At 34.0% G+C, this 23236-nt stretch overlaps 1 protein-coding gene across 1 annotated transcript in view; it reads right to left on the bottom strand.

Moving 5' to 3' along the window:
• Window positions 1-23236, bottom strand: part of LOC136989662 (putative leucine-rich repeat-containing protein DDB_G0290503) — a 103445-nt gene that overhangs the window by 13086 nt on the left and 67123 nt on the right. The window contains exons 16-20 of the mRNA XM_067287885.1: window positions 20695-20788; window positions 9321-9667; window positions 8818-8909; window positions 5503-5637; window positions 1236-1314 (exon numbers count right to left, since the gene is read on the bottom strand). Coding sequence (XP_067143986.1) covers window positions 1236-1314; window positions 5503-5637; window positions 8818-8909; window positions 9321-9667; window positions 20695-20788 — 747 coding nt within the window. The remainder of the gene's footprint in view (window positions 1-1235; window positions 1315-5502; window positions 5638-8817; window positions 8910-9320; window positions 9668-20694; window positions 20789-23236) is intronic.

Here is a 23236-nt window from a genome sequence, read left to right as displayed (position 1 = left end):
TAGTTTTTTTTTCTATTTGACTCAAATTTTCCAAAGATATTTACTTGGACACATCCTACAAACCTTTATTGTGGACAGTCAATTCATTTCCCATTTTGAGTGGACCCTTAAACTGTCACTGAATGTCATATTTTTATTCATTTACAGTTGATGTCAAAATAGACAATAAAATACAGAGGTAATCTGGAATTGATCAAAGAAAGAAAGATGAGAGGGGATTGATTACATTCATTGTTTCAACATGATTAATAGAGTTTGATAATGGACACTTAATTTTCATTGTTCGTAGTCTCTTTTAATGTGAAATAACTCTTTTTATGCTAAACAACCTTTTTTTTTTTTAATTACTTTTCTGGCTGTTATAAATAACAGAGGAAAAGTATGGCAATGTGGCAAAAAATGCCAATGACATATAATTCCATAAATATTACTTGAAATGAAAAAATTTTTAACTTGTGTATAGCAATGACATTCTTTATAAAAAAAAAAAATAAAACAGCATATTTGGTGCAACTTTTTGTTTCAATGACTTTATATATATAAATAAAAAAATTGAGTATCAATAAATGATCACAAACAAAACCTTTTGAACTTTAACATAGTTTCCAAATGTTTTCGACCTTCACCAAGTCCTGCCGCAGGTATTAAAATAAAATAACTTGCAAAAATTGGAACATTTTTATTCATTTACAGTTGATGTCAAAATAGACAATAAATTTTAGATAGCAAACAAAGTTATTTTAACCAATAAAGTATCACAATGATATTTTACATAGGTAAACTAAACATAAAAATACATTAACATTTATTTATATAATATAAATATAACTTCCAGATTATATGAAAGTGATAGCAACAAAGTGCATATTTTTAATTTTCTTTAAATTCTAAATTCACTAATATATCACATTCAAATCTTGGATCAGTACTTTCCATATAAAAAAAAAATCAAAAACTCATGAGGCATGGAAAATGTCAATTAAGACAAGAACACATCTAGTCCTTTAAATAACAATTTTCAGTGAAATATTTTGTAGAAAAAAATAGAAGACTGTTATGTTTAATAAGATTTCATTTATTAATTTCATGGAGAAATCAAAGAAAACAAGATAATGAATTACTTATATTACTGGGTTAAAAATGTAAAAAAACTAAATATTAAATAATATTAATTTCTGCAAATTATTTGAAATTTTTGGTAAACATATTATTGAAAAATATTTAAATTCACTTACTTGAATTCTAATTAACCTAGCTTCTAGAACTGCTTCTGTTTCTTGAAACATGAATATTGCTTGTTCAAATTGTTTTAATCTATTAAAATATAAATTTAAAATAAAATTACTATAAACTTATTAAAGTATTTCTGTATATTTTAGAAACATAAATATCATAATAGACAATCATGACAAACATGAACATAGATTATAATAATTTTTAATAAAGAAAGCTACTCTCTGGAAAAGAAGCATTAATAAATATAGTGAACATATTATGTACACTAAGCTGATAACCAAACAAGTGAATAGCTATAAGTGAAACAAACTGACCTAAAAAAATGATTAACTATAGAATTTCATTAGAATTTAAAAGTTAGACCTGTATTAAATTATTCCATAATAAATACATTGAAAAAAAATTTATTTAAACATATTTGAAAAAAGAGTAACTTAGAAGTAAATTGGTGCATAAGAATACATTTTATAGCATCATCCTCAGGGCCGGATTTACCAATCCAGGGGCCCTGGGCCCAAATTTGGTGGGGGTCCCCCTTTAATAGTAGGCAAATTTGATGATTTAGAAAGTTTACACAAAATACTGTACTTTCAATTAGATTTAAACTAGGAAGTTGTAAATTTCATTTAAAAATAAGGTTATTGTAAACATACATATATTTTATAGCGTAAAACTAATTATTTTAATTTAACTGAAAAATACCTATGTGAAATTTTTTCCCGAAATTTTCTGATGTTTCATAGGTTTTTTCTCAGGTTTGGTTTTCTCTGCCTGTTGCCCTCATGATTAGGCCACACTAGGCTGTCGCGGTAATAGAAAAAAAATTATGTTTAAACATAATTTTTTTTTGTTTTGTGGGGGCCCCTATTTTGTGGAGGGCCTGGGCACAGGCCCCAAATGCCCTTATGTAAATCCGGCCCTGATCATCCTTATCAGTTTCTCAAATTATTTTATATGGTAAAAAATCAAAATTATAATTTAAGCAATGTGCCAAAAATTTTAGATTGTTGGGACAGATTCCTTGCCCCAGTTTGGGATACTGTATAACATTAGTTGGAATCTGAAAGTGATAGCAACGAAGTGCTATCACTTTCAAAGTGCAAAGTGCTATCACTGAAACAAGAGTTGGAATCTGAAAGAATCCTGTATATTGCTAATCAAAAAATAAATAACTCACAAGTTGACAGGCTACAAATATTTTATATATTTCAAGTATACCAAAAATAGATCTATTTCAAGGCAAGGTCCACCCCTTGAAATAGGTCTATTTTTGGTACAGGTACAAGTATTGTATGGTCTGTGACAGCATATTGTAAACTAGTCGATCAATGATATCTCTCAAAACAATCTAATGCATCAGTTTGCACTTTGCCTGTCAGAAAATGCTTAAATTTTATTTCTTCAATGCAGTATCTCAACATTTCTAAAATGGCATATTTGTTAAACTTGAAAACTTGTATATTTCTTTTGTTAACATTTCTTTACAAGAATTTATAGTTTTTCCAATATTGCAACCAATCTAGAAATTTATTTATAAGTATGTATTTTTCATCAGTTAAAACACTTGTAAGTGGCACTTAATACTTCTCTTATACCATATTTTCATAAATTAACGACTGGCATGCTGGTTAAACTGCAACTAAAAACAAAATAAAAATGTCACTCTATGAAACTTAGCCTACTGTATATTTTATCTTGCTTTTGTCCTACATCTGACATCTTTGCATGCCAGAAAAATGCAGATGTTGCATTTATCCTGTAATGTACCAAACAATCAAAACTAAGTCTGAAAAAGTGATGTTACACAAAATATATATTAGATATAAGTTTAGTTATAAGTTTTCTTTCCTCTTTGTTCTTTCTTTTATTTTTTCAAGTTTTCTATTAACATTCCTTCCTGTGGGTGGGGTAACCCTTTCCACAAACCAGGTTAACAAAGGGAAGTGAAGGCCCTGAGGCTACTAGAATGACAAGAAGGTTCATTTTTGGGTCGGACTCTTGATGAAGGTAGATGTGCAAAAGTTATACTCCTGCTCTTCGTCTAGAAGGACAAAGGGAGACAAAGGTGGCCTGCAGAAAGAGAAAGGACCCTGCTAATGTAAAGAGAGAGAGAGACAAGTCCCTCGGAGAATCTTCGAGGAGATCCGAAAAAAATCAGCAAGAAATGTTTTAGAGTGGTTCCCCACAAGAAGAGCATCAATACCAAACAGAGAACCTGGGGTATTCCTTATAACCTCCTCTATCATACTAAAACTTCTTGTTGTTCTTCCTTTCCTTTTTAGTTTATAATTTAGTGTAAGTTATTCATAAGATTACAAGTCCATCTTTTCTTATTTGTCACGAGTGCATTCTTTTATTCTGTATTCGTTTGATTCCTTGCCCCAGTTTGGGATATTGTATAACATTAAGAGTTGACTAAGAGTTGTATAACATTGAGAGTTGGAATCTGAAAGAATCCTGTATATTGCTAATCAAAAAGCAAATAATTGTTGTTATTTGCATTTTGTACTGCCTCTCGTGGACTATTGTACACTCACGTGACTATCACAGTAATAAATATTTTAAATATTCAAAACAACAAGTCAAATCAATTATGTACAAGAAAAAAAGAAAAAAAAAAATTTTTTTCCCCAACTCAGGATGTACAGCTAATTAAATCTCAACCAGTACCAACTAAATTCAAAAACAAAGAATACATCTTTTTTACGAGTTAAGCACTTAGCTGTCACCAAAACTGATGCTAGACAATTTGGTCCAAAGGTCCAATCGCGTTAACACACTCTCAATATCGCTTTTGGGAGCTACACCTTGCCATTGAATGGGTATCTTCATCTTTTATCTGACTTACAAAATGTAACGTTGCACTCTCCACTCTCCTATTTACATATTTGAGCATTATGAGATTAATCATATATGAAAGTGAACATTCATTTGTAATTTTGACTTTAGTTTATTTTTGGGGTTTTTGGAGTTTTCCACCCTTAAAAACAAAGTGTCCCCAAAAAGAAAATAATAATAACTAAAAATAATGCCAAAAACATAAAATAATAATTGGACTTCAACTTCTTATATTCCTTTAAACAAAATGTGTTGTTTACCCTGCTCTTGAATGTTTTTGGCTTGCCAGAAGAGATAATTACATATGGTAATTTACTCTTTCTTTGTTGACCTGCATAGATGTTCTCTTTGTTTGCAAAATCTCTTATCTTACATACTTATAAAATACTTTCTTATCTTGGAAATGTACAGTTTTTAATAAAAACCAAAAACTGCATGTCAAAGTTGCTGCAATCTGATCTCACCAACAGTTAAGACTACAATAAGAATAAAAATGTCTGTGAATATGGAATCAGGAAACCCTATAAACATTGAATTTATTGAAAAACTGATGAATTTATTCAATAAAATTCAAATTAATTCATCTGTAAAATTAATTTTTACGTTTTATCCTTTAATATACAAAATAAAAGCTTAAAAACAATTAAAATGAGAAATTTGAGTTTTACATCTTAAAATGAGTGTTTTAATCATTGTATTCACTTTAAACCATCTCATTTTTATTATTTTCATCAAAGTCAGCAACCAATTTTACATATAAATATACAATATTTCAGATGGTTGCTATACTTCACTTCATGTTGTAGCTACAGTAGCACCTAACTATGTCATAAAAATGTGTATTAAAAATGCATAGAACTCGATTTTGCCAAACAAAGCACAGTTTCAGACTACATTTGGCCTCTACTTTCATGGATGTATTGATTTCTTGATGGGTGGAACAGAACTTTTTTCTTCTATAGTGTTATTAAATAATGAATTAAAAGTTAAATTTTAAATTCTATAAAAAATTATACAATTTATGATATTAATATTACTGTTAGGTCAATTTTAAATTACATACAAGAATATTAGACTTGAAATGAATTTTCTTAATAATAAATTAGTGATAAATATTAAGATAATCAATTAAAATTTTTTCAAAATAAACAACTGTAAACTGTAATTAAAAATTTTTTGTATAAATTATTTTTTCATATCTTTTAAATATTAATTATAAATATATAAAATTAAAATATATTTGAATAAATTTTTTATATTAAAAAAAAATTTGTTGTATTAATTATCAATGAATAATGCCAAATTTTTAGTTCAACAATCATATAGTAATCTTGTGATCAACATAACTACTGTAATGCAAACATATTAAAATTAATGAAATTAAACTTTAAGAAATGATTATATTGAATATATGAAAGTTTAACTAACTTTTCACGAAATGAAAGTCTTTGTAATCTGCATTGTTTAACAGATAAAACACTTGTTAAATGCATTTTAGAAAAATCATCTTCTATTTCAACAATTTGAGTTCTTAAGTTTTGAATACATGAAATCAATTCCTTCCTATTAAAATACATATCTTGTTATTAGTAATTTTAAAATATTGACAAAGTAAATATCAATTACATTCATATTCAGAAATTGTAAAAGATCTTAATATACTGTAAAATCAAAAACTTAAAGAGAAAATAATAAATAAACATTCATAATAATTTATCAAAATATTTGATAAAGAAAGATTCTAAACTTAAAGAAATGATTAACAATTCCTTTAAAACTTTAAGTATTAAAAATGGATGCAAGACTTGAACTTTATTTATTTATTTAAAAGATAGTTTAAATGTATATTACATCTTTTGATTACTTTTCATTTATGTAAGGGAAAAACTATGTTAAAACCTAAATTCTATTTTATTGGAGCATTTCTGTCCAAAATTTTAGCAACGATTCAATTCAATGAATAGCTACTTGTGATTTTGTACAGAATTTGTTACAGTTATCCAAAAGTGCTTGAGAAACAATTATTAATTTAAATGTATGCACTCCAGTAAAGCAGAATGTGGGTTTTATTAGAAAAATTGGAGTTTGTTTACTATAAAAATTATATTTTAAGAAAAAAACAATATAGTGAGATTTTTATTATAATACTTTGAAATGTCAAAAAATTATTATTAATGAAGAAAGTAATAAAAAAAATAACACTTTTATATAAATACATGTATATTGTACAGAGTGTCAGTAGTAGTAAGACAATTAAATAATTATCTCAAATAACCAATTGGTAGAGACATACAAGGCTTATCAAACTGTAATGGAGCCAGGTGATTGAGATCATATCAGGAAAATAGGATAATGTTTGAAGTGCTTTAATATAAAAACATTACTTTTACTGTGAAAGAAGTTTTTTCCATGAATTAGATATCAATTAGTCTTTAAGCAATTTTCTATCTCATGTTGAACCTTTGTCAATGCATGCTTGGAACTATGTTTGAGTACTGTAGAGCATTTCAAACACTGTCTACTACTTCTGAGACACATTTTATATACTATATGTATGTTTTTAACAATTCAATAATAATGTTCTTCTTCTAAAAAGAAAGCTATCTTTCAGTATGACATAACTTGCAGTTTTTCTTAACTCACATCTTTAACATATGTATGCTGTCCTATATTTAAATTCTAACCAATATGAAATATTGCACTGTATGTAGATAAGTGGGTAATTTTTTAAATGTACAATCCATAATACTACTATTCATAGCAATAAAACAAGAGAAGAAAATAAAATTTTCAATATTGTTTTCGTTTTTATAAATAAATTATTAGATTTATAAAGCCTTCAAAATATATTAAATAATATTCATAATATGATGTTCAATATTACCAATATTTTATTAACTTATTAATAAATAAAATAGTGAATAAATTATCAAAACATATTCTAAAGATACTGTGGTCTGAAGACCACGTGTTCTGTTGCCTAACCGGCTCGTAACCAACCCCTTGGGTGGTTCATAATGTAACGGAGGGACAGGCTCTCATAGCGTAAAAGCTTCCTGTTGTAAAAGTTAATGGGAAGAGGGGAGATATGTCGTCCAAAGATCACGTGTTCTATTGCGTAACCAGTTCTTTGGGTGGGCCGCAGGGTAAAGAAAGGATGGGCCACGTTTTCGATGACAATGGAAAAAAAACCCGGATCAAGGAGGAAGAGAAGGAGATTGCGCATGCTCAACGGAAGAAGAAGAACTTTTTTGGAAGAAAGAAAGAAAGTGAGGACATGTAGACGATAGAGTCGTGAGATTGTTTTTTTTTGATAAGCCTTGTATGTCTCTACCAATTGGTTACTTGAGATAATTATATAATTTAATTTATTAGAGGCAAGATGCTTACAATAGGACAATGTTTGAAGTGCTTTAATATTAAAAACATTACTTTTACTGTGAAAGAAGTTTTTTCCATGAATTAGATATCAATTGGTCTTTAAACAATTTTCTATCTCATGTTGAACCTTTGTCAATGTCAATGCATGCTTGGAACTATGTTTGAGTACTGTAGAGTGTTTGAGTACTGTGGATTCCTTTGCTTTTGTGTCTGTTATAGCAGAGGGACAGTGTGGTGATACACCAATATATTTTGTATATTTTTTAGTTATATATATATAACTAAAAAATATACAAAATATATTAAATATACAAAATATAATATAATATAATATATATACAAAATATATATATATATATATATATATATATATGTTTTTTCTATCCTTCCTTCTTTCTTTGTTCTGTATTCCTTTGTCTATACTTTCTGGAACTTTCCTCCAAGTGTGGGTGGTCGGTGACCTAATTAGGGACAAAGATTAAGAAAAAGCCCAGAGGGCAAGTGAGAGAGGAGTGAGCCACTTTTGGTTTTGGACCTTGAAGGAGGAGGACGGTCAGAGAGGTCTCCAGGTCAGTGTTGCTTCGACTGAAAGAGTCACGAAGAGCACGTATGAAAGAAGTAGCGTTAATAAGGACATTGGTAGGCCAAAGATAAAAGACATTTTTTTGTATCGATTCTCGCATGCGATCTGTCCCCGAAAAAAAAGAGGAAGAATCCCAAGACGAAGTCATCCAGCAGCCGCCACCTCGATCTCCAACTCGAGTACCCATTCCTTCCGAAAAATATATTTCTGTTTCTCCATTCTAATCTATTTTTTTTCTCTTCCTTTCCTTTTTAGATATAAGTAGGTTTAAGTTAGAAATTAAGTATCTTTTTGTATCGCAAACGTTCTTGCTCGACTGTGAACCGAAATAGGTGTTGTTTTGTTCTTTTGTTGGAAGTAAGGAACCAGGAGGTCGGAATCAACAAGAACCTTTCCTGTATATGTTCACAAATAATAAAATAAAGCAACGTCTTATTTGTTTTATATACCTGTCTCTTTGTGAAAAAATTCGACTCTCACCACGTGCTTACGACAACAACAGTAGTGATTAGAAGGACTAAAATAAACTATAAGTTCCTTGCACTGGAGTCATGGAGTGTGTGATTTATTTCTGTTTCTTTTTGTTTTGTTCCTGCACGGAGAATACTCCCAAGATCAAGTACTTCCTCACAATACTGTATACATATTTGGAAATAAATAAATTCCAAGAAAAAAATGACAAATTACAAATCAACTAAGTTAATAATATACTATATTTTTATTTATAATTATTAATATTACAAAAATAATGAGCATAAAAAGAGAAGTTGTTTACTTACGAAAATAAGGTAGAGTACTTATGAATTGTATTTATATATTTTCTTGATAGTTCTTCAACTTTTTCAATTAATTTTTGAGGTATAACAAAATTCTAAAATATTTAAAACATATATATTTACTTACTCAGCATCTGTAACTCAGCATCTATCATTCATATAAATTAAATATCTCAAATATAAAAGTTTTGTTAATTATGTAAAAAGAAATTAGTTTTAATTAAAATTTATTAAAATATTTAAATTTTTCTTAGAAATTGAAAATATTGATGCATTTTGTTATCATAATATTCACAGATGATATATCTTTACATCACAACAATAACTATATAGTAAAAATATATGATTTGTACATCCTTCTTATTCATAAAATTGATCTTATTTTGTTTTTACATACATAAATCAGAATTCTATAAGAAAATCATTTTAATAAAAATCTACAACTGTGAATTATGCCACAGAATTGAAACAAAAGCTATAAATTTTATTTTAATAAACTAACTTACCTCTGAAGAATATACAGTATTTGGGTAACAATCAAACGTATTTGATAGTCCCTGATTGTCACCAAAATCCAAGCTTTTATTCAATTCCTTCCTTGAAACATCAGAATAAACTTTCTTATGTTGTCTCTCTAAAGACAACATACGATCAAAATTAGAACTATTCTGTTCAAAAGGGTTAAATTTGTTCATATTTGAATACTGATCAATATTTAAATGTTGATCAACTTTGACTGTGCTTGAATCAGATGATGGACTAATCAGGTTATTCATATTGTTGTCATCATCAAGACAAATGGTTTCTGATAGAGGATCTTTTTCACTTGCAGGAATTATTTCTGAATCAATATCTTAAAAAGATTAGAAAAAATATATATATGTAAATAAATTAGATATTATGATCTATATTTAGATATTAATATATAAATAATAATAGACATCTATTATTTTTTAATGTTTAAGTGAAATCTGAATCAGAAATAATCACTAGTATTTCTGTAATAATAATAAAATTAATTCTATATAAATAATAGATAAAATTAAACATTCATTCATGCATTGAGTGGTTGATATTTTAACAGATAAGAATCATCCAAAATATAAATGATTGTGGTGTTCTGCCATATTGTATATATAAATTTATATTAATTTTGTATAGTTTCCTTTCTTTCCTTTGTCTACTGTTTATCCCTTCTAGAATTCTAGAAATTTCCTTCTCAATCCTTTCTTCTTGGGTGGTGGTGGCTAATCCCTTTGGAACAAAAGATACAAATGTGGCCCTGGGGCTGTGTGTATGAACAACAGTCATTCTTGGCGGAACTCCAACGAGACAAGATGGAAGAAAAAATTATCTGGTGCATTTCGGCAGTGCAGAGTGAAGACAAAGTCGGATGAAAGAATAAAAAAAAATTCAATTGAGAAAGATTACTGAGCACCACGATCACCATCGTAGTGAACTGGAAAAAGATAAGAACTATCCAACAACTCCTAGACACTAAAACATTCTGTAGATCCACCACCCTGAGATCATCACAAGTATTTGGGTACCTCCTTTCCTCTATCCTCTATTCTATCATTCATTTCTGAATTTTTATTTCTTCCTCTCTTACTTGTAATTAGTTGTAGTTAGTTATAAGTGTGTAGTCATAGTTTATATTATATGTGTTACAAATATATCGAGAATGGGAATTAAGTGTGTTGTAAGTTAAGAATTTGTAACAACCTGTTATAATAATTGTAGTACAGCTCATATTATTCATTTGTACTGGGACAGAGAATAGCTGGCATCCCAAAAGACCTGTTTTACTTCACGTGAAATAAAGATATTTATTACACTGGACGACAAAAAAAATAACGCACCAGGAAGGACTTGTTGGATTTGAACAAAAATTGGTATGTGACATTGTCATAGCTAGACAGGTATATGATTGCAACCATAAAGCAAAAACATACTTTATTGTGCAGTAATGTTCAATACAGTGCAGGCACTAATATCCCGTTGGGCCGCCTCTAGTGCGGATATAAGCTGTGATACACCCCGGCATGGAGGCATAAAGGTTCCATATAATGTTCTGTGGCATATCTGTCCACACGTGATGCAACTGGGACTCAAGATGCGTCAGATCCCGCGGCTGTCACAGCTGATGTCCCAGGTAGTCCCACACATGTTCGATTAATGATAAATCTGGAGACCGTGCAGGCCAAGGAAGTGTGGCAATGTTATGTAGGCATGCTTGGGAGACCGCTGCAGTGTGTGGCTGGGCATTATTCTGCTGGAATATGCCTGTCGGAAGCCCTGCCATGAGGGGCAACACATGTGGCCGGAGGTTGTATTGCACATATCGTTGGGCTGTGAGGGTAGTACGCATGACAACTAGAGGTGTCCTACTGTCGTATGTTACGGCTCCCCACACCATAACACCAGGGGTTGGGCCTGTGTGCCGCTCCACAGTATAGGCTGAGTTGACGCCTTGACCAGTGGGCCACCATACCCTAACACAGCCATCGTGAGCCCCAAACAAAAGCAGGATTCGTCACTGAAGACAATATGCTGCCAGTCGGTAGCTGTCCATGATTGTCGTGCAAGACAGCACTGCAGATGGAGGCGTTGGTGGGTGGCTGTTAATGGTAGAACACATACTGGCCGTTGGGAGACCAATCCGCCTTCTACTAAGCGCCTGGAAATGGTGCAGCTGGATACACGTTTTGTAAGGCAGGTGCCACTGCTGCATGAATGGTAGACGACAAAGCTGTAGGCGCTATCCGTGCTTGACGTACAATGAGATGATCCTCCCACCTGGTGGTCTGTCGATAGCGTCCGGAGCCTGTTTGCCATTCATGCGTTCCCCTACATCCCCACTGCTCATAACACATCCTAACAGTTCCATCAGAATAGTTCAGATGGCAGCCAATCCGGCGATACGACCATTCTCCTCCTCTCAATCCAACGATGCGACCTCTCTCAAACTCACTTAACTGAGTGTAAGGCCGTCGAATGTGTCATAGAGGCATGTCTGTCACTCAACAAAGTCACAACCATCAACACAAGCGCAGGACATATGCACAAGTCGTCACAGTGTACACCTTTATACCAGACAGAGGAAGCACTTTTCTACCCTCTGGTGGCGATACAACACAAGAACCTGATCCCAAAAGCTAATCATTTACATATCTAGCTATGATGATGCAACATACCAATTTTTATTCAAATCCAACAAGTCCTTCATGGTGTGTTATTTTTTTTGTCGTCCAGTGTATATAAAATCGTATCTTGTAAATCATTTCGCATGTATCATCACATGATCCTATGTCATACTTACATTTTTTATATTTTAAATGATTCTTATTTATTAATCTTCTTGTTTCTTTGAATAGAATCTTCTTTCAAAGAAAACATGTATACCAAGCTAAAAAACTATTTGACTCCAATTAAAATTTGAATCCAGCTAATTTTTAAAATAATCTTATAATAATAAATTAATATCAAATTATGCTCATTTATCTTCTATTTAGTATTTTTGAAAACACATTTAGAATTTCTGCACAATACATTTCTGCTTGTTTTCTCAAAGAACAGACATTTTTAATTATACATAGAAAAAATAATGATATATTCATAATTCAATCTTATGTTGTTATTTTTCAACTATCACTTGAATTTTTGCTGCATTCCAATAATTTATTTAATAACATGTATTACTATTTCAAATTTTGAAGAGATTTTGTATAAATTAGGATTTATACAAAATTAAACAACAAGCCTATTAAAATTATCATTGAATATATCAAAAACACAGTGGAAGTTCTGTGTTTTAATGTAACACCAAAAATATTCTGAAGCTATCACCAACTGAGTAATTAAGAAAGTGCATACAACCAGGGCCGGATTATCGAATAGGCAAAGTAGGCAAATGTCTAGGGCCCGTAATTCGGAGGGGCCCGGCTTCAGTAGCCATTACCTAAAAAAAAAAAAGGTCAACAGCCATCCGTGCGTCAGAAGTAATCTCCGCCACGAGATCTCTCGCACCATCTAGAAATATTCCTGGGTGACACCACGATATCCGCACCGGGTGTCACCCATGCTAGCTACACTAATGTCACATTATATAAGATTTGTTTAGAAGCAACTTATTTAAATGGGGCCCCAATTTAAATTTTGTCTAGGGCCCGCTAGAGGCTTAATCCGGCGCTGCATACAACAAAATATTAAAGATTCCCTGAAAACTGATATTTCAAATCCATTATCACACAAATGCCTTTACTATATTTGTCGATTTTACTATTTTAATTTGCATTTATTATTGTTATTTTATTTCATTTTTCATTCTTACCCAATGTGAGTGCTAGTTTTAATAATTGCTGCAAAATATGGATGCACAAAGCATAATCAACTCCAAAAACACCTAAGTCAAGTTACAAAAACAAATTAACTGAAGATGCATGTATTTTAAATTTGTTTTTGTTCCACATAACATATGTGGAGATTTAAACTGTAATTAAACATTGAATTTAACTGCATATGTGCTGCGATGTCAACATGAGTTGAAAGGGATGTGTGCAAAACAAACAGCCATGTTGTAGCTCCAGGGAGACAGAGAGATGTACAAGTGTTCAGTTTGTGTTTAATAAAGAGTTATCCATGTTATCTGGTCAGTTGAGTCATTTATAATACATTCCATTTTACTGTTTAATCTTAAAAACCTGGGGATAGCCTTTGAACAAGATAAAAAATGTAAGTTCAGCTAATAAATTGTTTTTGTAACTGGACTTGTAAAGACAAAGAAAATAGAGTATATCATCCCAAGATAACTAAGCATCCCTTATCAAAAGACAAAGGAGGAGCAATTTTATGTAAGTTTGGAAACAGGGAAATTATCATCATTCACCCAGCTGACCCTCACCTCTAAAACTAGATGGAGAAAAGTATCAAATTGGTTAGATATAGGTCCAACCTTCAAAAATGGACTGAAATACTAATCCTAAAAAGAGAACCTCTGCAGCATTCATCCTAGCTTAGCATCAGATATATAGGCTGTCCCTTGGGCTCTCTTCTCTGAAGTGCTAGTCTCCCAATCCTCGAAAAGAATCTGAACTCACCATCTGACTTCTGTCTGCCATCCCAAAGTATAACTATTCTTCATTATTGTGACTGGAAGGTCGGCACCTCTTTAGTGCCTTGTCAGGACCAACACCACCGTGTCCCGATTAACGCAGAAGCCAAGACAGCGTATTGATTTGGAAACGCAAGCAGCTACATGCACAGGCGATCGTATCTAGAATGGAGATGGGTTAAGGAACAGCATACCAGAAGTGAATTACTCGGATACCAAGTTAACAACTAATAATGATTTAATTTCAAAGACAACATGATACACTTTACAATTTCACTACAGTTTTGTTATGCCTTGACTTCAAGGGATTTTTAAACAAAAGTGGTCACGAGAGAGAGAGAGATTACATGAGATTCGCATGGTGATAAATATCTTAGGGTGATGATGTTCAAAAATAGTCTGATGCTCTTTGCTGGGAGGTGTAGCAGTGTATCTTAGTCCCCTGAGATAGAGTTCATCTTCAAAATATGTACCCATAGATGAGGAAGTATCTGCAAGAACTAGGTATATCCATTGGCACTGAATTAGGCACTAGATAAGGGATGATATTCCGTTGAGGGACTGGCAATGACTGCCTAAACTTGCATTTTCTGGATATATTGACTTGGAGAAATCGAGATAGCAGGTCGAAAGGTCATGAGAAGGCTCACTTTTACTGCTGAAAACTTAACAAATGATTTACTCCCAAGTATAAAAGTTGATGTTACCACATTAAATTGTTTTATTTGTAGTCCATTTCTCACATTATTCATGAAGTGAGCCCATCCCAGAGCTAATGTCATAGATCTTGCATAAGGTAAATCTGTATTAGTAGTAAACCTGTATTCATAGATATGACATAGTTATAGTCTAGATTTAACCTATAGTAGTGAATATTGTTTTTATTATACAATGCAGTGTCTGGCTCTAGTTGTTTTCAACTAGTTATGTTGTTGTCTATCAACCATAACAATATGATAACAATTATATATTACAAATTATGTAAATTCTACAAATTGTCATCCAAATTAATTAATATGCTACATACAACTATACACTTATTAAATAAAATTATATTGTATAATTCTCAGATGACTTTCTATACAATGGCAATGTACTATGTCTTATTGTTATTGTTTTAGCAAATGGTAAGTTAATCTAATTACAAAAATATTTTTTAAATACAAAGTTAGATTCATAAATATTACAAAACAGACATCAATTTCAATAATAAATTTTTCTGACAAATCTCATTCATATCATATCTAATGACATCCTTAGTTAAGGTAAATGTTAACTCAAAAATAACTGAATCACACAATATATTCTGAAGTGACTTTCTTTTTATAACTCTTTCTGTCCTCCTGGTACTAAGAGAGCCTTTTTCCATCCCTACTGCTGGTTTGGTCAGATCCACAATGAGGATGGTGAAGGAGGAGTTGGACACATCTGGGGCAATCTGCCCACAAAAAATGCCAAGATTGCTGCAGGATATTGTAGTAAAGAAGAAAAGAACCACTATAAAACAAAATCTCTAAAAGACTTTTTAAAGAAAGTTTAAAACAATAACATGTATTACAAAATTAATTGTTTCTGTTACCTTTTATAATTTAACTTTAATGTACGACAAATCATTCATATTAAAATGTAACTCTAATGATAATACATATTTTCATTTTTAAAAAACTATTGCACATGTTAACTGTATAATAAATGATGTTCTTATACATGATTAAATTCATTAAGAATAAAAAGACCCTTAAAGTAATATCATATTGTTAAATTTCTTTCCTGTCATTACCTGTGCGTGTAGCAATGATTTGTATTATGTAACCTTTGTATTATTTTTTCTTATATAAATAAACGGCCATGATGTGGCGCCTCTAGGGAGCCCGCCACTGTTCGGTTTGGTATAACTTTGCAACGGACCAACGTAGTCGTGTACGATTTTTTAAACTTATTTGTAAGGTATCCTGCTCACTATCTGCGAACACATAACTTGCAACAGTGATAAATTTAACAGGTTATGGGCCCAGACACAGGTATTTACTGAGTGAATAGTGAGACAGAGTTTTATTTTACGTAACGGGTTTATTTAGCGTACGTGTACAAGAACAAAGACAAGATGGCCGACAGTGTGAAAACGGTTATCACGAAGTTGAACAGGAGTAATTATCCGGCTTGGAGGTTTAAAATGGAGCTGCTACTTATTGACAGTGACTTATGGGATGTTGTATGCAATCCACCACCTGAGCCACAGACGAATGAATGGAAACTAAAAGATGGAAAAGCAAGAAGTAAAATCGGACTCATGGTAGAAGATTCGCAATTACAGCTCATCAAAAAGGCAAAAACTTCAAAGGAAATGTGGGAATCGTTAGAAAAACATCATCGAAGATCAACACTTACACAAAAAGTAAGTCTGTATAAGAAATTATTTCACTTAAAGTATGAAGAGGGGCAGGATATGGAAAGACATTTAAATAGTATAGAGGATTTAGTAGATGAGTTAACCGCTTCGGGAGAACAAATGAGTGACAGACTCATGGGAATTCTTATGTTGGGAAGTTTGCCTGATAGTTATAATACATTAACGACTGCCCTTGAGGCAAGAGCAGATACGGACCTCACTCTTGGATTCGTAAAGATTAAGATCATGGAAGAGTATGAGAAGCAATCAAGAGGATCGATTGGACATACCATGAATACGGATGAAGCCACGGCTTTGAAAACAATGGTCCGTAAACAGAAAACCGGATGTTACTATTGTGGGGGTCCCCATTTGAAAAGAGATTGTCCTGAATTGGGCAGAGGAAAGAAAAAGAAAGAATACAAAGTAAAATTAACTGAAGTCCAGGAAGAGTATGATCCGTTGGACAATGATGAAACATACGAATGCCACTCTGCATGTGTGAGCGCACAAAATATGCCATTAAGTATGAAACAATGCCTTGCTGTGAAGACTACAAGGGATTGGTATGTTGATTCAGCAGCAACAGCTGACATGACAAACAACAGGAACTTCTTCAGAAAGTTGAACAACAACAACCGTGAAATTGTTCGTGTGGCTGATGGAAGAGAAGTGCCTGCAAGCGGAGTTGGACATGGTGAACTAGTTTGTAATGAAGATAGTTCAAATGGCAAGTTAAAATTAGATAATGTGTTATATGTACCACAATTAAATGGGAATTTATTGTCGGTCTTAAAAATGATGCAAAGAGGTTATGATGTGTATTTCGACAGCAAAACAATGCAGTGCTACATAAAACGAGATGGCAAGACACATGCAAAGGCTGAGCTTCGGGGATCACTATTTGTGTTGAGCCAACACAATGCTTTACAAGTATTATCCATGCCCAAGAAACAGTGCGTACATCTGTGGCACTTGAGGTGTGGCCACCGTGATCCATCTGTAATGCGTTATATGGCTGCCGAAAGTGTCGAGGGTATGAAAATTAATGAGTGCGAGTGCACTGTGGGATGCGAAAGTTGCATGAAAAATAAAACGCCGCGGAAACCATTTCCAAAAGAATCGATGAATAGTAGTAGTACAAAGCTTGAGCTCTTGCACAGTGACTTGTGTGGACCCATGCAAGTGAGAACCCCTGGTGGAAATAGATATTACATAACGATTATAGATGATTATACTGGTTATACCAAAGTTTATCTGTTGAAGCACAAGACCGAGGCTAATGTAAAAATAAAGGAATATGTAAATTATGTTGAAACACAAATGGGATGCAAGGTGAAAAAGTTCCGATCTGATAGAGGAACTGAGTACATGAATGAAGACCTGCGTAAATTTTTCAAAGAACATGGTATTAAAATTCAGACCACAGCACCAGATTGCCCTCAACAGAATGGCAAGGCAGAACGGAAAAATCGCTCTCTTTGTGAGATGGTAAGAACAATGCTGCATGATGCAGAATTAGGAAAATGCTACTGGAGTGAGGCATTCATGATGGCAAATCATATCCAGAACAGATTACCATCAAAAAAGGATCCAATCACACCATATGAGAAATGGCAAGGTAAGAAGCCAAATATTGAGTACTTCCGCCGTTTTGGATGTATTGCTTACACAAGAGTTCCTTTTGGAGTAAGAAAGAAACTGGATGTAAAGGCAACTGAAACAAGATTTGTGGGATATGAAAGTGGCAGCAAAGCTTATCGATTGCTGGATATCGTAACCAAGAAAATTAAGATAAGTCGTGACGTTGTCTTCATAGAAGGAGATCCACATGACAACATGGGCTCGACCAACAATTCATCCCTCCCACATTACCACAGTGAAGATAACAGCAAAAGCGAAGTGGAAGTTAACCTAAATGAAAAAGCCATCTTTAACAAGCAATCTGAGGAAAATCTGCCACTCCGTCGCTCTACGAGAAACAACAAAGGTCGTCACCCAGACAGATTGATTGAAGCAATGCCAAGTACGGTTGTTTCTGAACCGAAAACCTACGATGAAGCCGTCAACGGAAAAGATGCGAATGAGTGGATAAAGGCAATGGATGCGGAAATTTGTGCACTCGAGAAAAATGGAACATGGTTGTTGGCTAATCCACCACCAGAAGCAAATGTTGTTGGAAGCAAATGGATATATAAAATTAAACGTGATCCACATGGTAAACTGACAAGATACAAAGCCCATCTGGTGGCACAAGGCTTCAGTCAAAAATACGGGAAGATTATGACCAGGTATTTGCTCCAGTGGCAAAGCCAACAACCCTTAGGATCTTGCTCACTTTAGCAGCTAAACGTAAAATGCATGTGAATCACTATGACATTAAGACAGCTTTCTTGAATGGCGACCTACACCATACAGTATACATGCAGCAACCTAAAGGCTATGACACAGAGGAACCGAGCAAAGTTTGCAAGCTTGTGAAAAACCTTTATGGATTGAAACAGGGAGCTACTGAGTGGAACAGAAAATTGCATGAAGTACTGACTGAATGCGGTTTTGCGCAGAGCATAAATGACCCCTGTCTGTACACCGGAAAAAGATGCTATGCAACAATGTACATCATTGTACATGTTGATGATGTAATTGCAGCATCAACCTCCAAAGAAGCGTTAGATTGGCTTGAAGTGGAAACTAACAAATATTTCCACATGAAAAACCTCGGAAATATCGATCATTACCTCGGAATCAAATTTGATCGAGATGGTGATGGAATATTCCATCTAAATCAAAAACATTTTATAACTGACAAACTAGTAGAATTTGGACTCCAAGATGCAAAAACCAGCAAGATTCCCCTTGATCCTGGATATTTCAAAATTAAAGAGAGGGGACCAAGGATGGAAAGTAACAAACTGTACCTCAAGGGTATAGGTAGTTTACTGTACCTTGCAACTAACACACGCCCAGATATATTGGCAGCAGTTTCCATCCTCGCCCAGTGTACTAAGAAACCAAGAGCAGCTGACTGGAATGAGGTGAAGAGGGTGTTTCGATATCTGAAGGGAACAGCTGATTGGAAACTGAAATTGGGTGAGAAGAGCAACACTAGAACCACACTAGAATGTTTCGTCGACTCAGACTGGGCAGGTGATAACACAGATCGAAAGTCGCATATGGGGTATGTCTTTAAATATCAAGACAGTCCTGTATCCTGGTACAGTAAAAAGCAAAGTAATGTGACACTGTCCTCGACTGAAGCTGAGTATGTTGCACTTTGTGAAGCCGCTCAGGAGGCTACTTGGCTGAAGCGAGTGTTTCTGGACCTCGGGGAAGCCGTCGATAAGAAAGTAACTATGTACGAGGATAACCAAAGTTGTATGAAAGTGGCAGAGAATGATCGTGTGAGTCAACGTACGAAGCATATTGATGTCAAATATCACTTTGTAAGAAATGAAGTGAAGAATGGGAATGTATGTATTATGTACTGCCCTATCAAGGAAATGGTAGCAGACATTTTAACAAAACCACTGTGTACTGGAAAACATGTTAAATGTGCTAGACAACTTGGACTCGATGACTGTAAGCAAAATTGGACAAATCATTGAGGGGGAGTGTTAAATTTCTTTCCTGTCATTACCTGTGCGTGTAGCAATGATTTGTAATTATGTAACCTTTGTATTATTTTTTCTTATATAAATAAACGGCCATGATGTGGCGCCTCTAGGGAGCCCGCCACTGTTTGGTTTGGTATAACTTTGCAACGGACCAACGTAGTCGTGTACGATTTTTTAAACTTATTTGTAAGGTATCCTGCTCACTATCTGCGAACACATAACTTGCAACAGTGATAAATTTAACACATATAAATCTTTTATATTCATAATTTTTAATTTGAAATGGCTGTGGTCATCCATTATGGCATGTGGTCATCCATGGCTGTGGTCATGGCTCTGGTCATTTTTCATTTCAGTTATCTGAGATAGCATTGGTCCAGATTACCTCAGAAAATCATGGTTCTACTGTATATAAGGGCATTGCCAGGGGGGATGGCAGAGGGGCAGCTGCCCTCCCCTAGAAATTTGAAAAAATTATTTAAATGCTAAGTTTTAATTAAAATAATCTTCTTAGACTTCTTGTAAGTTAAAAAAATGTTTTAATTAAGATATTTATTTTTTGGTACATAGTAAATGATTAAAACTTTATGAATCGTTTTTATTTTACCTACATACAATTCATATCCTCTATCAATTTACATCATCTTGCCCCCCTGGCCGGCATTGTCCTTGACCGTATATATCCTTTAATAAATCATGTTCTAATAATATTTCTATCCTTATCATTACTAACTAATTAAAAATGATATATCTAATAAAATTACCATTTTCATAATTATTTATATTTGACATTTCATTTGATAAAGGTTTTTCCATCACTGAATGATCTTCCACAGGAGAAGACGATGAATGAAGAGACTAAAAAAATTAATTATTATAAATAAAAATGCTCATTTTATAGTAATATTCTAAATACACATTTATATTTTCAAAAATTTTTAAAATTTTTTAGTTACTTAAAAATTTTATAATCAACTGTTCTAATCTTATAGTATGTAGAATTTAAACAAATAATAATCTCTGCACACAAAGCTAGAACTAATTTAAAATCGTAGGCACAAAAAACCTTTCACACTCTGTTTCTAGCAAACAAATTAATGAGCACAAACGTTTTCGGCCGTTTTAAAAGGCCTTCTTCAGGTGCACTGAGGACGGTTGGAAAGTCAGATAGCCAATGTTTACGTGACGTCATTGTTTATGAGGGGTTTCCTCTTACAAGTGACGTCTTAGCAGAGAAGGTTTAAACGAAATTGACCTTGGAAAATATTTTAAAATTAGCCAAGATGCGTGAACTATTGTCGAAGATATGCGAATCGTCAGAGGCGGAAAAAAGGAAATAGAAAGAAAAAGGAAAAAGAAACCTGATAAATTTAGAAACTGCACGAGAGAACGAAACGGACAAGGAGATGGTGGACCGGCCTATTTAATTAAGGGGGTTATCGAGGAGTGACCGCCAGGCAGGGGAAAGCAAATCTGCATCCCTGCTGTTAATGCAGTTTCCTTTGAGGGATTCAGTAAAGATTTCTATAGCTTCGATTGTTCTAAGTTTGCTAGAGTCAAGAATAGGAACGGTTATCCTAGCATCTTCCCATTCGGCCATTATACTGGGTTCGCTTGCGTACTGGGCTAGGGTGGAATTAAATTTTTTGTTGCGCACGTCGTACCTATGCTCAGCTATCCTTTTGGTAAGCGATCTGTTGGTTGAGCCTATGTAGGTTAATTTATTGCTTGGCTTAACTCTATTGTCCACCAGCGGAACAGAGTAGACCCCTGGAATCCTGGCTTCGCTGCATTTATCCTTGTTATTTGTTAGAAGCTTATAAATCGAAGGGCTGCGCTTGTACGTAAGACCAACTTTGGCTTTTTTGGATAAGATTTTATACGCTTGGCTCAACCTAGGGTCGAAATCAACAACAACTTGCTTACTTCGCAGGTTACGAGGACTGGAACTAACGGCTTTGTTAACAACGCGATCATGTATTCTCTGGGCCAGCACATCTATAAATTTACCGTTGTAACCGTGGGCTACGGCGATGCGTTTGATGTGCTGGATTTCACGAAACGCGTCATTAGTGTTAGAGCAATGGGTATAGGCCCTACGGATCAGGGCCCGGTAGGCGGAAATTTTATAGGTAAAGGGGTCGTTCGAGGCTGAGGGGATGAAGAAAGGTAGAAGATTAGGCTTATGGAATACACTAGTGGTTATACAACCGCGGTCTAGGAAAATACTGAGGTCAAGGAAATGGGCCAACCTATCATCCTGCTGATCAAGCTTTAACTTAAGCCCAAACGGATTGTTATTAACAGTCTGCAGCAGCTTACCAACGTCCGGTTCGGATCTCCAGATAATAAGAATATCATCAACATACCGCGTGTAGAGTACAATGTCTGCATTGAAGGTTTGTAGGACTTCGCTATCTAATTTTCTAACCACTAACTCACAGAGGTCTCCAGACAGGGGGCTACCCATTGGGACCCCTCTTCTTTGAAGGTAGATTCGCTGGTTGAAGGTGAAAAAGGAGTTGTAGCATACTAGGTGGGCCAGCTCCAAAATCTGCTTGTGGTGCTTAGGTCCGGGCGGAACGGCTTGGAAGAGGAAGTCTCTAAGGGCACAGAAGCACGGCTCCAATTTAATGGACGGATACATAGCTTCATAGTCTAACACTGTGATAAATTCTTGCCCGGTTAAAGCAATGCCTTGTAATTTAGAGACGAGTTCACCCGCGTTTGAAGCGGTGTAGCTATATTCTTTCAAATAAGCTCTGAGGAGCTCATGCAGACCCCTTTCAAGGGGGAGTGTTGGGGATCTTGACTTGTCCACGATCGGCCGTATTTGTTTGCCTGGTTTATGGGCTTTAGCATAGCCAAAAAGCCTTGGTACCTCGGGAGACCGCATTGTTGCATTTCCTAGGCGTAGGTGTTTAGCTAGAGGTGAACGGGTAAATCTAACAACTCTATTCTGGAGCTTGTCTAAGAAACTTTCCGCAATATTTTGGCATTCCGTAGACCTGATATATTCCTCGAGAAGCTGAACGTACATATGCTTCTTCATAAGAACGACGTTTCTGCTTTTATCCGCCCTAGTAAGGGTGATATCGTTAGCTTGTAACCATTTCTTACTCTTATCTACGCTTGCCCAGAAAACCTTGTCTCTGTCGTCAACCTCTTTAATTCTTCTGCTGAGCGCTGTATTCCATCTAAAGAACTCTTTATGTTGAGCTGTAACGGGCAGTAGAAGTTTCTCGATATTCGGAACGATAGTATAGGCTGAGATTTTCGAAGGTTTTGGAGCGAACATAGGCCCAA

The sequence above is a fragment of the Centruroides vittatus genome, unplaced genomic scaffold (genome assembly GCF_030686945.1).
Source record: "Centruroides vittatus isolate TY-2023 unplaced genomic scaffold, ASM3068694v2 scaffold_752, whole genome shotgun sequence".
NCBI classification, from domain to species: domain Eukaryota; kingdom Metazoa; phylum Arthropoda; class Arachnida; order Scorpiones; family Buthidae; genus Centruroides; species Centruroides vittatus.
Note: the sequence above shows the minus strand (reverse complement) of the source record. Positions and strands in the feature narration are given on the sequence as shown.